The following is a 17,404-nucleotide window of genomic DNA, read 5'->3' as shown; positions in this document are numbered from 1 at the left end:
TAGGGAGAATCTCGGGCAAACTAGCTACCTAACCACTAACTAAGGGCAAAGGAGGAGAGAACAGTCCCTGGCAGGACAGTCCAGTGCAGGTAAGGCGAGGCCGCATCAACCCAATGAAGAGCCTCAGTCGGAGATGTGAAGAATTTAGTGGAGGCCCCATCCACCACCCTCAGGCGAGCAGGATACAGCATTGAGTAGCGGTAGCCCTTTGCACATACAGTGGTCCCTCAACATACGATGGTAATCCGTTCCAAATGGACCATGGTTTGTTGAAACCATTGTATGTTGAGGGATCCGTGCTATGTAAAGTATAGGACAGTGGTCTACAACCTGCGGACCTCCAGATGTTGCAAAACTACAACACCCAGCATGCCCGGACAGCCAACGGCTGTCCGGGCATGCTGGGAGTTGTAGTTTTGCAACATCTGGAGGTCCGCAGGTTGAAGACCACTGGTATAAGAAGTTATACTCACGTCTCCCCGCCGGACCGTCACCGCTGCCCTGGATGTCGCCTTCCATCGCTGCCACCACGTCCCCGACGCTCCGGCAAGGCCTCTGCTTCCTTGGCATCCTCGCTTTCCGTCGCCGCCATCACGTCTTTACGCTCGCCGCTCCTATTGGATGACTCGACGGTGTGCGCAGCGACGTGATGACGACGATGGAGAGCGCCGACGATGCAGGGGATCCCGAAGAGGACGCGCCGGAGCCCCGAGGACAGGTAAGTGATCGTCAGCGGACCACACGGGGCACCGTAAACGGCTATCCGGTGGCAGCTGAAGCAGTCTGTGCTGCCGGATAGCCGGTTATGCGATGGCCCCGACATACAAAAGCATCGTATGTTGATGCTGCCTTCAACATGCGATGACCTCTAAGCGGCAATCGTATGTTGAACTTATCGTAGGTCATGGGTGGGGGGGGGTCACTGTATCTTCGACCAGACCTCAGTGAACTGAACCCGCTGCTTGCGTAACTCCACGGAGAAGTCTGGATAAAAGGATACTCTGCTTCCATAACAGATGACCTCCCCCTTGATTCAGACTACACGGAGAACAGCATCTCTGTCCCTGAAGTGGAGAAGTTTCACCAGGAAAGGGCGCGGAGGAGCCCCAGGGGAAGGAGGCCGAACCGGTACTCTGTGGGCCTATTCAACAGAAAAATAAAGAGAGAAGGTATCCATTGGAAGAATCTCTTTCAGCCACGTTTCAAGAAACGTCACAGGGTCATTCCCGTCCACCTTTTCAGGAAGGCCTACGAGGCGGATATTATTGCGGTTCTCCATATCATCTATACGGCTCAAGACTCCCGTCACCTGGCACTGAAGAGAAGAAACTTGATCCGGCAAAGGATGAAGAGTATTCTCCACTGTAGAGACCCTGCGCTCCACCTCCTCAGTGCGCTCACCTGTCAGTGCGATCTCATGCCTTAAGATAACAAACTCCTGTCGCAGTTCATCTACCTTGGACACCATAATCGCTTGACAGGAGGTAAAGGCAGCTAAAAGTTCTAAGAACCGTTCTTCCATTGTGGCAGCATCATATGTCGGCCTCTCAGGGGACTGTTGCTGTGGAGGAGTCGGAGACCCCTCAAACAATGACAGCAGAGGATCAGGAGAGTCGCCCATAGGACGGTCCACAGAAACCACGAAGGCCTACAATGGCGCCGGACCACAAACCTTCAATCCAGGGCACCCAGGACTTCACAGCAGCTGGGGAGAGCCTCCGCACACCGCACCAACAGCAGCCATGGACCCAGGGGCCACTCCGCCAGACCACAGCAGCTGCAGCCGGAGACCAGCCTTCTTACCGCCAGGACCCGAAGACCACAGCGCCGGGAGCTGCCCGTTCCATCCAAAGACACTGGAGCCCGCTGAGGACACCACTGGAGGACCACTCAGCACCGGGGACACCAGCGATGCCAATACCAGCCAGACAGGGTAAATATGCAGGGTAATTTTAGCTGCCGGCCGCTCGCTCCGCAATCCAGGCCACGCCCCCATGCTTTATATTTTTCTGCCAAATTCTCATCCTGCCATCTGAATGTCACAGCTGGAGTTGAGACTCATCAGACCAGATAATGTCCTTCCAGTCGTCCATTGCCCAATTTTGGTGACCTTTGTGAATTGTAGCCTCATCTTCCTGATCTTAGCTGACAGGAGTGGCCCCTGATGTGTGATCTTCCGCTGTTGTAGCCCATTTGCTTGAAAGTTGGACATGTTATGCACTCAGAGATGGTATTCTGTATACCTTGGTTGTAACCAGTGGTTATGTGAGTTACTATTGACTTTTCTATCATCTCAAACCAGTCTGCCCATTCTCCTTTGACATCAACAAGGCATTTTTGCCCACACAATTGCCGCTTACTGGATATTTTCTCTTTTTCGGACCATTCTCTGTAAACCCTAGAGGCCGCTGTGCGTGAATAATCCCAGTAGATCAGTTGTTTGTGAAATCCTCAAACCAGCCCGTCTGGCACCATCAACCATGACATGTCCAAAATTACTTAAATTCCCTTTCCTCCACATTCTGATGCTCAGTTTGAACTTCAAGTTGTCTTGACCACGTCTACATGCCTAAATGCATTACATTGCTGCTGTGGGATTCCCCCCCCCGTGACCAGACATCTTATCCCCTATCCTCTGGATAGTGGATAAGATGCCTAGGGGCGGGGTAGCCCTTTAAAGCAGTGGTCTCACACTGTGGCCCTCCAGATGTTGCAAAACTTCAACTCCCAGCATGCCCGGACAGCCAACGGCTGTCCGGGCATGCTGGGAGTTGAAGTTTTGCAACATCTGGAGGGCCACAGTGTGAGACCACTGCCTTAAAGGAACGGTGCACAAACTGCAAACTGTTTATGTTAATAAGCAATTAAACAGTTGTTCCTAATAAAGCGGCCATGTGAGTGTATACTTTGATTATAATTTATTTGTGTCTTTGGGATTCTTTGCAAATCCCCTTTTTTTTGTTTCATCAGCCAAAGCAGAAATTATATGGGGACACCCCCTCCCGTCAGGATACGTCTTTGTATAATTACCCATGTAAATCAGGAGAGTTAATAATTCATGTAATCATTCCCCAAACACCTTAATTACTCGATACCTTTCTCCGCGTAAAGTTACGATGATGAAATTTCCGATTACATTCCCTCTTTGTAGTATATTCACCTTTTACACCCCCCCCCCCCCATCCACCCACCTCCTAAAATTATCGCGGCGCGCAATGCTATCAGGCTGCCATCATCCCAGAAATGAATCCTATCGCACCGCTTGCAAATGAATAGGACGAACAAGAGAATGACTTGACTTGCGGGATGTGCCAGCCTCATAAAAAAAACGCCACTTTCTCCGCCAATAGACACAAAATTGCATTTTGGTTGAAATAACCCATTTGTCACTTAATGATTTGCAGGCGCTTTGTTCTGCGGAGAATCCGACCAAGAGGGCAGCGCTTCATAGATAGGATTTTGTTCTGTGAATATATTGCTTTTCTCGGTTACTTGACCATGAACATTAAAGGAAATAAAACTTTTATTCCTCCAGGGTCTTTTACGCTCTTTTCAGACACAATGTTTAGTTTTAGAAAGTCGCCCCTATCGTCCTGTCCTATTTCATGAGGAAATCCACTCATCACTGTGGAAAAATGGAAATTTAAAGGGGTATTCCAGTTTTCGCAAATAGAGCTATTTATAATAAAAATGATATACCATTCCCAAAACTGTTTCGGTATCAATTCATCATAGTTTTTAAGATCTTTGCTTTCTGCCATTCTAAAGGAACCTTTACTTTCATACGATTGTGTCCTGGTCATGTGATGGACAAGCACACGGTGCACAACTACTTAAAGGGGGGTACTACAGCGGAAATCAACTAGTGCCAGAAAGTTAAACAGATTTGTAAATATCTTCTATTTAAAAATCTTAACCCCTCCAGTACTTATCAGCGTCTGTATGCTCCACAGGAAGTTCTTTTTCTTTTTGAATTTCTTTCCAGTCTGACCACAGTGCTCTTTGCTGACACCTCTGTCCATGTCAGGGACTGTCCAGAGCAGGATAGGTTTGCTATGGGGATTTGCTCCTGCTCTGGACAATTCCTCACATGGACAGAGGTGTCAGCAGAGAGCACCGTGGTCAGACTGGAAAGAAATTCAAAAAGAAAAAAGAACTTCCTGTGGAACATACAGCAGCTGATAAGTACTGGAAGGGTTAAGATTTTTAAATAGAAGTAATTTACAAATCTGTTTAACTTTCTGGCACCAGTTGATTTACTAAATTGTTTTCCAGTTGAGTACCCATAGCTCTCCTCTGGGTATCGAGGTGGGTCACAGCACGTAGACCATAACCGATCAAAACTTTTGACATGTCTCTGTGATAGTAACACTTTAAAGGGGTACTGCGCTGCTCAGCATTTGGAACAATCTGTTCTGAACGCTGGAGTCGGCGCCGGGAGCTTGTGACGTCATAGCCCCGCCCCCTCGATGCAAGTCTATGGGAGTTTGTGACAGGCGCCACGCCCCCTCCCATTCACTTGCATTGAGGGGGCGGGGTGTGACATCTTGAGGGGCGGGGCTATGATCTCACTGAGCAGCGGGAGTACCTCTTTAATATTGAGACAATCACTCAGATCCCGGACGAGCCCCCAAGATATCTCCTAGGCCATCAATATCAGATTGGCAGGAAAAGAATGTATATATGACCCATGTACCACATTAGGCCTACGAGCCAGACTTCCAGCATTCCATTGACCTCAGGCTATCGCTCTCAATGGCTATAATGGTACACAGCAAGACAGCAATGGAGGCTGGAATAGAGGTCTGTCCTCTTCCGTGATGATTGGTCTGAATACTACCTGAGCAATACCAGGAAGAGACCTTCAGTAGGAAATGTCACACTGATCCTACTCCCGGGATTATAGTGTGAGGTGGCATAATGTATGGTAGCCAGACCCCTCTAGTCTTTATTCTTGGTACACTAAGGCTATGTTCACACATCAGGATGTCGGCACGGAAATTCTCAATCATAACATGCCGGCCCCAGGACCGCATGGGAATGCACGTCTCATAAACGGCAATGCATTCCGTGCGGAGTCCGAAGAAAGAATGGACAGGTTCCTTCTTTCTGCGGATAACTGAATCAGATTTTCTGCTGTTTGCACAGTGCTGCAGATTCCCATTTAAATCAATGGCACTCTTCTGCTGTGGAATCTCTGTGCGGAATTCCAATGAGGAATTCCACACAGAAATTCTGATGTGTAACGTGGCCTAACAGCTCAACATTACATTGACTTGGTCACAGTACCAGGGATACAGCCATTTTTTTAAAGTGTCCAAGGAGCCATTTTCCAACACCGTGCCTGGCCACATGTCGCTCGTGCTGCTGTAAGCAACCTGTATGGCCTAATTGTGCTACCATGACCTGCAGCATCTCCAGACTTGTCTCCCATCAAGCGCACCCCTCATTTTGATGATTTGTGTGCCAAGGTACATTCAGCGTGGCAGAACATTCCTCATATAACCATTAATAACCTCATTGATAGCATTCCAAGGTGTGTACATGCCTGACTTCTGCACGTGGTGCTCATACTCCATACTGAATAAATTGAGACGTTTTGAATATTTTGCTTCCATTTTTTTATCATTTGCATATTAATAACATGTCTATCCATCCTGTGACATTTCCTTCTTGGTGTTATGTATACATTTGGGGAGTCAAACATAGTCACTATTAGACTGTAAACCACATGAATAATGTGAATGGCGGCCCTCCGGGTACACTACGGTATACATCAACGCACCTTATTGCCGGTTTCCCAACACCGTGATGTGAATGGAGCTTTGTATTGATCAGTCACTCTGTTCTTATTGGAAATTTATGCAGAAATGATCAGCTATTATGATACTATTTCTCTCTACAGTAAGATGTGTTCTGTACACATTGGTTATTTACAAAGTTTTCATCTACAGCTTAATCCTATAGATGTAATGTTTATAGTGTTACATCCTGAACTTGCAGTGTCTTGTAGTTCTCCTGTATGGCCGTCTCTTTCCCGTACTCCTGATCTCTCTCCTGTATCCCTGATCTCTCTCCCGTACTCCTGATCTCTCTCCCCTCCGCTCTCTTCTGTGTCTTATAGTTCTCCTGTATGGCCGTCTCTCTTCTGTATTCCTGATCTCTCTCCCCTCCGCTCTCTTCTGTGTCTAGTAGTTCTCCTGTATGGCCGTCTCCCTCCCATATTCCTGATCTCTCCCCCCTCCACTCTCTCTTCTATGTCTTGTTGTTCTCCTGTGTGGTGTCTCTCTCCTGTACTCCTGATCTCTCTCCCCTCTGCTCTCTCTTCTGTGTCTAGTAGTTCTCCTGTATGGCCGTCTCTCTCCCGTATTCCTGATCTCTCCCCCCTCTGCTCTCTCTTCTGTGTCTTGTAGTTCTCCTGTATGGCCTTCTCTCTCCTGTATTCCTGATCTCTCTCCCCTCCACTCTCTCTTCTGTGTCTTGTAGTTCTCCTCTATGGCTGTCTCTCTCCCGTATTCCTGATCTCTCTCCCCTCTGCTCTCTCTTCTGTGTCTTGTATTTCTCTTGTGTGGCGTCTCTCTCCCGTATTCCTGATCTCTCTCCTCTCCGCTCTCTCTTCTGTGTCTTGTAGTTCTCCTGTATGGCCGTCTCTCTCCCGTATTCCTGATCTCTCTCCTGTATTCCTGATCTCTCACCCGTACTCCTGATCTCTCTCCCTTCCCCTCTCTCTTCTGTGTCTTGTACTTCTCTTGTATGGAGTCTCTCCCCTATATTCCTGATCTCTCTCCCCTTCGCTCTCTCTTCTGTGTCTTGTAGTTCTCCTGTATGGAGTCTCTCTCCTATATTCCTGATCTCTCTCCCCTTCGCTCTCTCTCTTCTGTGTCTTGTAGTTCTGCTGCATGGCTGTCTCTCTCCCATATTCCTGATCTCTCTCCTCTCCGCTCTCTTCTGTGTCTTGTAGTTCTCCTGTATGGAGTCTCTCTCCTGTATTCCTGATCTCTCTCCCCTTCACTCTCTCTTCTGTGTCTTGTAGTTCTGCTGTATGGCCGTGTCTCTCCTATATTCCTGATCTCTCTCTCCCCTTCGCTCTCCCTTCTGTGTCTTGTAGTTCTCCTGTATGACCTTCTCTCTCCTCTCCGCTCTCTTGTGTGTCTTGTAGTTCTCCTGTATGGCTGTCTCTCTCCTGTATTCCTGATCTCTCTCCCCTTCGCTCTCCCTTCTGTGTCTTGTAGTTCTCCTGTATGGCCGTCTCTCTCCTCTCCGCTCTCTTGTGTGTCTTGTAGTTCTCCTGTATGGCGGTCTCTCTCCTGTATTCCTGATCTCTCTCCCCTTCGCTCTCTCTTCTGTGTCTTGTAGTTCTCCTGTATGGAGTCTCTCTCCTGTATTCCTGATCTCTCTCCTCTCCACTTTCTTCTGTGTCTTGTAGTTCTCCTGTATGGAGTCTCTCTCCCATATTCCTGATCTCTCTCCCCTTCGCTCTCCCTTCTGTGTCTTGTAGTTCTCCTCTATGGCAGTATCTCTCCCATATTCCTGATCTCTCTCCCCTCTGCTCTCTTCTGTGTCTTGTAGTTCTCCTGTATGGAGTCTCTCTCCTATATTCCTGATCTCTCTCTCCCCTTCGCTCTCCCTTCTGTGTCTTGTAGTGCTCCTGTATGGAGTCTCTCTCCTGTATTCCCTTCTGTGTGTTGTAGTTCTCCTCTATGGCCGTCTCTCTCCTGTATTCCTGATTTCTCTCCCCTCCGCTCTCTCCCTCCTGTGTTTCCGTCTCTTTCACCTTCACATTCCCTCTTCGTCTATCCTTTGATCTTAATTGGGGTGATGGAGTTCATGGAGGTGCTGGAGCGGCATTTAGTGCTGAGCGGGTATTAAGGTATACGTGCTGCAGGTTATACCTAGCGGCCCTTGATCTACGTCCTCTCATCTTACTGGAGGCCCAAGTGGGGACTCGACTGTTTCCCTAAGGACCTTACAGACTATTAGCTTTGCAGCAAGCAGGTTGTGTATTCGTTTTTGTTCTGTCACTTGTAGTTCTATGATCAATATAAACAGTATATAAACAGCTACTGTATATGGTGCTATTCTTAATGTTAAATGACAGACCCAGTTGCACAGATGTACCACACGCTAATTGTAGCATGGCAGCACAGCACTGAGATGAAGTGAACAGTGATGCATACAGTTCTATAGGCATCACTGTATACTACATTACAGGGCCGGGTGCTCTCACAATACTGTACACCAGTGTTTCCCAACCAGGGGGCCTCCAGCTGTTGCAAAACTACAACTCTCAGCATGCCCGGACAGCCAACGGCTGTCCGGGCATGCTGGGAGTTGTAGTTTTGCAACAGCTGGAGGCACCCTGGTTGGGAGACACTGCTGTACACATTGCCTCTCGCTAACTGTAGTGTACATTAGCCGGGTCAGGTACTTTTTACACCAAGGCCGGTGTTAAATTTGAGTTTAACTACTTATTAATTTAATTAAATGTGTGTGTGTGTGTGTGTATATGTATATATATATATATATATATATATATATATATATATATATATGTGTGTGTATGTGTATATATATATATATATATATATATATATATATATAGTTTTATATATATAGAGAGAGAGAGAGAGAGAGATATATAGTTATATATATTTATATATGTGTGTGTTTTTGTGTGTGTGTGTATGTGTATGTGTGTATATATATATGGATCCATTATTGTACAAATTTACCATTTGTGTTTATAATTATTTTTTACAGAAAGAACGAAAGGTCCATAAAACATAAGGAGATCCGGAAGAAATACGGTAAGTTTATTGTCCGCTTTTAAAGATTTATTTATTTTATTTATTTATTTAATTTTATTTTTGTTGTTTTGCAAAAAAGACGTTCAATAACAAAACCTAAAGTGACTCATACAACATATTGAGCAGAAGCCAAATGTTTAGACCTATAAATCTTCTGACTCATCTGATACTATTATCATTTGTTCTGTAATGACATTTTGTTTATTCTAAACGTCCCCCTTCCGTCTGTTCCATTTACCTGTGTAGCAACACAAAATAAACCAGGGTTAGCCCCCATTCTTTTTAAAGGAGAGGTATCACGTAAAAAAATAAATAAAAATAATAGTGTATTTTTCTTTGTCTAACACATTGCAGTTTTCACACTGACCACTAGAGTAGTTACTTTTCAGTATAGACTGAGACAGAGCAAGCAGGGAGCAGGAGATAAAATGACAGCTCTGTTGTACTGCGAGGAGCCTAGGTAAGACAGAATCTTTAAATTTGGTTATACACTTTAATTTCAGACAGGCCTGACTATTTTGACGGGACTAACTGCCCACCTAATGCGTAAGGGGGCCTTCCCATTCCCTAACCCCACCTTCGCCAATTACACATGTCAGAAAAGCTGCAGACTCCTTTCTTCCTTACAAGACAGCTCCACACATTTGGTAGCAGCCATATCTGGTTTTGCAGCTTGTGCCATTGAAGTGAAGAGGACAAGCTGTAGCATCAGGTTCAGGCCTCCTTGAACTATGACCCCCCCTTAATCAGCTGATCGGTGGGGGTGCCAGGAGTTGGACTCCCAAAAATTTCATATTGATGATCTATCCTAAGCATACAATCGATGTAAAAGCATTGAGAAACCAGTAAATCAATTAGTGCCAGAAAGTTAAACAGATTTGTAAATTACTTCTAAAATTACTTATTAAAAAATCTTCATCCTTCCAGTACTTATTAGCTGCTAAAATACTACAGAGGAAATTATTTTCTTTTTGGAACACAGAGCTCTCTGCTGACATCACGAGCACAGTGCTCTCTGCTGACATCTCTGTCCATTTGAAGAACTGTACAGAGTGGGAGAAAATCCCCATAGCAAACATATGCTGCTCTGGACAGTTCCTAAAATGGACAGAGGTGTCAGCAGAGAGCACTGTGCTCATGATGTCAGCAGAGAGCTCTGTGTTCCAAAAAGATAATTAATTTCCTCTGTAGTATTCAGCAGCTAATAAGTACTGGAAGGAATTTCCTCTGTAGTATTCAGCAGCTAATAAGTACTGGAAGGATTAAGATTTTTTAATAGAAGTAATTTACAAATCTGTTTAACTTTCTGGCTCCAGTTGATTAAAAAAAAAAAAGTTTTCCACCGGAGTACCCCTTTAAGCTCTAGTGCCTGTAAAGAACTCAAATATAATGCCTCGGTCATTGGTTGGCTTGGCGGAAAGCCACCCCTACCATGCAAGCTCTACCTGTTATCCCACCCAACTGCACCCACTTTTCGTATATCGAAGAACTATGGCGCTTTAATGTGGTCTTATTGACAGGTCTGTGGGTCCGCACGGTAAGTTTAGATATTATTATTATTTCACTGTAATATCAGTCCCGTCTTTCCCTGGAGTGGTGAATGCTCTGCCTGTGACCGCTCCGTGCAGGTTATTTACTTTGGAAGATTATGATCTGCTCAATCTGATGACCTTTCCTTTGTCATCTCGGCAACGTGAGAACTAAATGTAAAACATCTGCTAAGCGGTGATAACAAGACGTGTTTATTAGGTTAGGGATGGCGACCCTCCGCACATATTCACTTTCCCGTTTCAAAGCTTTAGCTGCACTTTATGAGATTGAGATATACCGTGTTACTCCGAAAATAGGACCGGGTGTTATATTACTTTTAGCCACAAAAAAACACACTGGGGCCTATTTTCAGGGTAGGGCTTAACTATTTACAGTACGGTATGCACATTGAACAACATGGCGGTTCCACGGTATTTACAACCCCAACGTCCCTCCCCCACCCCACCCCCCGCCGGTTTATCAGCCCAGCACCCCACATCGGGGAAATAATCGTTTGTCACCCACAAGCGCAGCTTCTCTACCCCCCCCCCCCCCCCCCCCCAAATAATGATCGCCTGCTGCGCTGTATCTATTCCTGTGCCCGGGCTGCAAATAGGGTATTACAAAACAAAGTTTAACTTACCGTACCTTCGTCCTCCGTTCCCCCGTTGCTAAGGCACCGGCCTCATGGTCCCTCCGCTGTTATCGCTGCTTCCTGGTGTTGGGACGTCACAGATCCTTCAGCCTATCACCGGCCGCAGCGATGTCCCGCATCGGCCGATGATAGGCTGAGCGCATTGTCATGTAAGGAGCCGGCCGGCTTCTTATATCACAGTGGGCTCAGCCTATCATTGGCAGAGGCGGGACATCGCTGCGGCCGGTGATAGGCTGAAGGCTCTGTGACGTCCCAACACCAGGAAGCAGCGATAACAGCGGAGGACAGTGAGGCCGGTTCCTTAGCAACGGGGGGAACGGAGGACGAAGGTAAGTTTAAGTTTGTTTTTTAATATTTGCAGCCTGGGCATTGTCTAGGTCAGTGGTCTTCAACCTGCAGACCTGCAGCTGTTGCAAAACTACAACTCCCAGCATGCCCGGACAGCCAACGGCTGTCCGGGCATGCTGGGAGTTTTAGTTTTGCAACATCTGGAGGTCCGCAGGTTGAAGACCACCGGCCTAGGTCTTATTTTCGGGGTAGGGCTTATATTGCAGCCCACCCCGATAATACAGCTAGGGCCTATTTTCGGGGTAGGGTGTATTTTCGGGGAAACACGGTAATGATATATCCACAGTTTTCTCTGTACTGTAAAATTTTGAGAATGGTAATTAGAAGACACAGAAATGTCATAGTACCACCTTGTACCCCATTATTGTAAAGCACTGTGGAATCTGTTGGCACTATATAAATAAAATTATTATTATTAGTACAAGTTTACAGAAAGTGATGAAAAACATCCCCCTCCCCCTAAGACCAGAGAGTAACAAAGGAGCTGCATACAGAATGGTATCTTTGTGTATAGTGTTGCTATCCTACTTATATAGCCTATAGCCTTAGAAAAAGGCTGCTGTTAACTTGCCTGCCCTCTAAGAGCAACAATGAGATGACTCTGCTCTTACTGTCACATTCTATACAGAAAAGCCAATAAGTGAGCTACAAAAAAAAATATGAAGCATTAACCTTGTAGTACAATGCACAAGCTTTTAAGAAAATGTGTTCCAAAAGTACCATTTCAATGAGAATATAAATATTTAAAGGGAACCTGACAGCTGTGGTTCGGGCCGAATGAAACAGAGTTGAGTCAGCATTAGGTAATACGGCAAACTATGATTTATTCTGAAATGCTCAGGTGTTTCAGAGAAATTGCGTTGTAAAAAGTCTTTGAGAATGGGGTAAGAATATTGGGGCAATTCCTGGCTGTTCTCTGCCCAGCCCGCCCTGAGTTACTTATCTCTCCTTATGTGTGTATAAACAAATATTATTAATTCTTTATTTATAAATTGTACACTAATTCCGGAGCTCTGTAAACTACTCACTCAAATGTGTCCCTGTCCTCTCTGGGGCTCACAATCTAAAGGGGTACTCTGGTGGAAAACCTTTTTTTTTAATTTTTTTAATTAATCAACTGGTGCCAGAAAGTTAAACAGATTTGTAAATTACTTCTATTAAAAAAATCTTAATCCTTCCAGGACTTATTAGCTGCTGAATACTACAGAGCTCTCTGCTGACATCACGAGCACAGTGCTCTCTGCTGACGTCTCTGTCCATTTTAAGAACTGTCCAGAGTAGGAGAAAATCCCCATAGAAAACATATGCTCCTCTAAACAGTTCCTAAAATGGACAGAGATGTCAGCAGAGAGCACTGTGTTCCAAAAAGAAAAGATTTTCCTCTGTAGTATTCAGCAGCTAATAAGTCCTGGAAGGATTAAGATTTTTTTAATAGAAGTAATTTACAAATCTGTGTAAATTTCTGGCACCAGTTGATAAAAAAATAAAAAAAGAAGTTTTCCACCAGAGTACCCCTTTAATTACCCTATCAGTATGTTTTTGGTGTGAGGAAACCGGAGTGCCCGGAAGAAGCCCACACAAACACTGGAGAACACACAAACTCATTGCAGTTGTTGGGATTTGAATCGAGGACCCCAGCACTGCAAGGGAAGAAGGCTAACCACTAAGACACCATGCTGTATAGGGAAAGACCTGCCACTCAAGCTGGCAGGGCTGAGAAGAGCTGCAGCGACTGCCCCTCTGAATTGTTACCCCGTTCTTAGCGGCTTTCAAAACTATGATTTCTCTGAAACTAGTTTGTCGTCTCTTTTTTTAAACATCACTTTTGCGCCACAGATACTTCAGCAACATTTCAAAATAGCATGCTGATGTATCTGTGAGTAAAGAGGCTTTGGCCCCATTGATTTCCGTGGCCAAAGCTATCCCATTGAAATGAATGGGAAAGGTGTCTGGGCATGCTCTGTGACCTTTGCAAGGATTATTCTAGAGGGAGGCTGAGCTTGAGCAACATCTATTGTGTCAACCTCTGTTATTTATAGAAGTGTTTCCCAACTAGGATGCCCGCAGGTTTTGCAAAACTACAACTCCCAGCATGCCCGGACAGCCGAAGGCTGTCCGGGCATGCTGAGAGTTATAGTTTTGCAACAGCTGGGGGCACCCTGATCTATAGACTGGTGTCACCTCTCACTTTACTCTTGTCTTCGATGATAAAGTGGAAAAACTGCAGGGAAGTGATCTGTACAGAACAGCAAGTCTCAGCTTAGTTTTAGGCCTAGTGGCCAGAATGGGAACAGCAAGATTTGAGGATTATTATTATTCACCAAAAAGTCTTAAAAAATATGTTTAAAGGGGTATTCCAGGAAAAAAAACTTTTTATATATATATATATATATATATATATATATATATATATATATATATATATATATATATATATAAAATCAACTGGCTCCAGAAAGTTAAACAGATTTGAAAATTACTTCTATTAAAAAAATCTTAATCCTTTCAGTACTTATGAGCTTCTGAAGTTAAGGTTGTTCTTTTCTGTCTAAGATTTTTTAATGGAAGTAATTTACAAATCTGTTTAACTTTCTGGAGCCAGTTGATATATATATATATATTTAAAAAAAAGTTTTTTCCTGGAATACCCCTTTAACTTAAAAACTAGATATGACACCCATCCCCCCCCCCCCCCATTCGCTTTTGATAAGAGATGGGTTTTGTAAAGTAGACAGCCCCCCCATAACTGAATGCAGAAGAGGGCACAACCTGCCACCAGACCAGTCACTCCTCCATAATTCCTGGCATTTTACTATAATACATTGTCCCCAATACGCCGCCTGAGTTCTCGCATGCGGTTCGGGTTGAAGTTTAATCCTTACAGCGTGCGATTAAACCTTTCGCGGTCGAGCTTAATGTCTGCGCTTTGTAATCTTTACGCTGCGCTAGCGGAGACGACGCCGGCGAACGAGCCTCTACACGCAGCCTTACTGAAGGTTATTGTCGGATTTGTTTTTTCTTTGGGTTCATTTTATTGTTATTTTTTTTCCCCCCGACACCAGATCTAACCGCGCGGCAAAACAAAGGCTTCACGTAATGAATAATTTCCTTTTATGGAGATGGGAATTCGGCAAGATGCAACCTCGTTCTTCCCAGGGCTCTTTTTTTTATTTTTTTTTTCTCTCTCCGTGTCCGACTTAATTCACTCTTAATAAGGATGAGTGACAGAATGAGAAGCGATTTATTAACTCGGGCTCAGAAGATTAAACTACAAAATGTCAGCTCAGGCTCCTCTGTTGGGGATTTGCTAATGTGCGCTGTTTTTTATTTCATTTTTTTATATATTTTTTTTCCCTTCTCATTTGCCCCAACCAGCTTTTCTCCTATAATTTAGATGGTAATTACATATTGAGATTGCCAGGCATGAAGAAGGAAAGTGACACAATGAGGAGGATGGACGCTTCCATCGTAGTATCATGTTAAGAGGTATTTTCGGAAATACGTCAAGAATTCTAAAAAGTCAATAAACTGTTATGTTGTGATGTTAAAAGTATTCCCTTTGATATAATGCGGGTTCTGCATCCGTGCGCTTTAAGATTTATTAACATTAAAGGGGTACTCCGGTGAAAAACACCCTATACCCCATCTACAGGATAGGGGATAAGTGTCTGATTGTGGGCCCCCTCCCCCGTCATCTGCTTTCTGAGAGGAGCGTGTGCTGCAGACAAATAATGCTGCAGTTATTTCTATGGAAGCATCGAAGAAGTAAAACATTCGGGTCTTTTTGATGCCCCTGTATAGAATAAATACATTTTTTACTGATCACTTTGTTCTCAGGGCGGAACTGAATGGGCATTCCGCTGACCCATTCACACGGCTGACGAAATTCTGCTTTCCGGATTCTGCAAAAACATTGAACACGTCTTCAATGGAATCCCATTTTAATCAATGGGGCTTTGAATTTTTTTGCTGAAATCTTTGTTTCAAGCATGCAGAAATTTCGCAGAAATTCCACTCCAATTCCGCACAACTGCAAAAATTCTGCAGCAAGTTTTGCAGAATGGAATTTAAGTGGAGCAGCAGAATTTCCACCGTGTGATTATAGCCTTACACTGGCAGGCATAATACAATGCAGTATAATTGCAGTAACACAAAAAATATATACCGTATATATATAATATTTTTCTTTTTTTTTTTTAAACATTTTCTATTTACTTAAAAAAAAATATATATATATAATTTTTTTATTTTTTTTAAGTAAATAGAAAATGTTTTAAAAACATTCATAAAAATTGCCTTATGCACTGTTTTGTTACAGGAAAAAATTACATTTGTAACAACTAGAACAAAATAAGTGTCACATAATTTATTCTGCATGGTAAACACCATAAAAAAATAAAATAACACATTTTTGGACATCCTACCTCCAAAACAAATGAAAAGTAATCTAAAAGTCTTATGTACCCCAATATTGGAACTGGTTAGGGTAAATGGGAATGGTTACTTAGATTGGAACTCACAAGAAGAAACAAGCCCATGTATGGGAAAGTCAATGGAAGTTATGGCCTTTAGAATATGGAAAAAGACAAATAAAGACCCAAATTACACCGTAAAAGGGGGACTCCAGTTGAAGACATATATGTTTTCAAATCAACTGGTGCCAGAAAGTTATACAGATTTGTGAATTCTATTTAATAATCTTTATCCTTCCAGTACTTATCAGCTGCTGTATGCTCCAGAGGAAGTTGTGTATTTCTTTCCAGTCTGACCACAGTGCTCTCTGCTGACACCTCTGTCCATGTCTGGAACTGTCCAGAGCAGGAGAGGTTTGCTATGAGAATGTGCTTCTACTCTGGACAGCCAGAGATGTCAGCAGAGAGCACTGCAGCAGCTGATAAGTACTGGAAGGATTAAGATTTTTATATAGAAGTTATTTACAAATCTATATAACTTTCTGGCACCAGTTGATTTGTAAACATTTGTTTTCCACCAGAGTACTCCTTTAAGGGTTCCTAAGGGTTAACTCTATGATCCTCAGGTCTCATGGAGATAGGTAATCTATCATCTATGTCCAGGTGATGATGCCCCAGGAGGCTGTAGTTAGATGTCTGTCAGCTCCCACGGGTCTCGCTGAGGACTCATGAGAGGACACAACCCCTTCTATTCTCCAAGAAAATGCTTAAACTTTCTAAGGAAAGTATAGATTTTATGTATTGATTTGCTCCTTCAACTGCGCTGTCAGTCACTTGCGAAACATTGAGTAGGGTTGTGTTGCAGTTCGTCATTGAAGTTGGACTGTGAAGGACAAAAGCCAAAGAGGCCATTGCTCTTAACATGGTTCCATGGGTTCTTCGCATCCATTGAGGTCCCAGAGGTTACACCCCCAGCCGTAAAATATTGCTGTAGTAGCGGACACTAGAAATGCCTTACAGTATGTGGCAAATTGTTCTCTCAACTGGAAATCCAGCGAGACCCTTTAATACGTTTAAAAAAAAAAAAAAAAAGATACGGTTTTAAATTTGTCCTTTTTTATATATATATATATATATACATATATATATATATATACATATACATACATACAGTGGTCCCTCAACATACGATGGTAATCCGTTCCAAACGGACCATTGTTTGTTGAAACCATTGCATGTTGAGGGATCCGTGCAGTGTAAAGTATAGGACAGTGGTCTACAACCTGCGGACCTCCAGATGTTGCAAAACTACAACACCCAGCATGCCCGGACAGCCAACGGCTGTCCGGGCATGCAGGGTGTTGTAGTTTTGCAACATCTGGAGGTCCGCAGGTTGAAGACCACTGTCAGACGAAGTTGTACTCACCTGTCCCCGCCGCTCCGGACCGACAACGCTCGTCACCGCTGCCCTGGAGGTCGCCGTCCATCGCTGTCGCCGCGTCCCCGAGGTGTCCCCGACGCTCCGCCAAGGCCTCTGCTTCCCCAGCATCCTCGCTCTCCGTCGCCGCCATCGCGTCGCTACGCACGCCGCTCCTATTGGATGACAGGACGGCGTGCGCAGCGACGTGATGACAACGATGGAGAGCGCCGAC

General features: G+C 44.3%; 2 protein-coding genes across 2 annotated transcripts in view; one reads left to right on the top strand and one right to left on the bottom strand.

The window, feature by feature from the left end:
- The window catches only part of LOC130272984 (pituitary tumor-transforming gene 1 protein-interacting protein-like), a 96,615-nt gene that overhangs the window by 55,150 nt on the left and 24,061 nt on the right, over positions 1-17,404 (top strand). Inside the window, exon 6 of the mRNA XM_056519065.1 lies at positions 8,761-8,807. Coding sequence (XP_056375040.1) covers positions 8,761-8,807 — 47 coding nt within the window. The remainder of the gene's footprint in view (positions 1-8,760; positions 8,808-17,404) is intronic.
- Positions 1-17,404, bottom strand: part of DUS3L (dihydrouridine synthase 3 like) — a 113,309-nt gene that overhangs the window by 86,841 nt on the left and 9,064 nt on the right. The gene's annotated exons all lie outside the window — the stretch shown is intronic.

This window comes from Hyla sarda, chromosome 5, assembly GCF_029499605.1.
Source record: "Hyla sarda isolate aHylSar1 chromosome 5, aHylSar1.hap1, whole genome shotgun sequence".
In the NCBI taxonomy this organism is placed as follows: domain Eukaryota; kingdom Metazoa; phylum Chordata; class Amphibia; order Anura; family Hylidae; genus Hyla; species Hyla sarda.
This window is presented reverse-complemented; position numbering and strand designations above follow the sequence as displayed.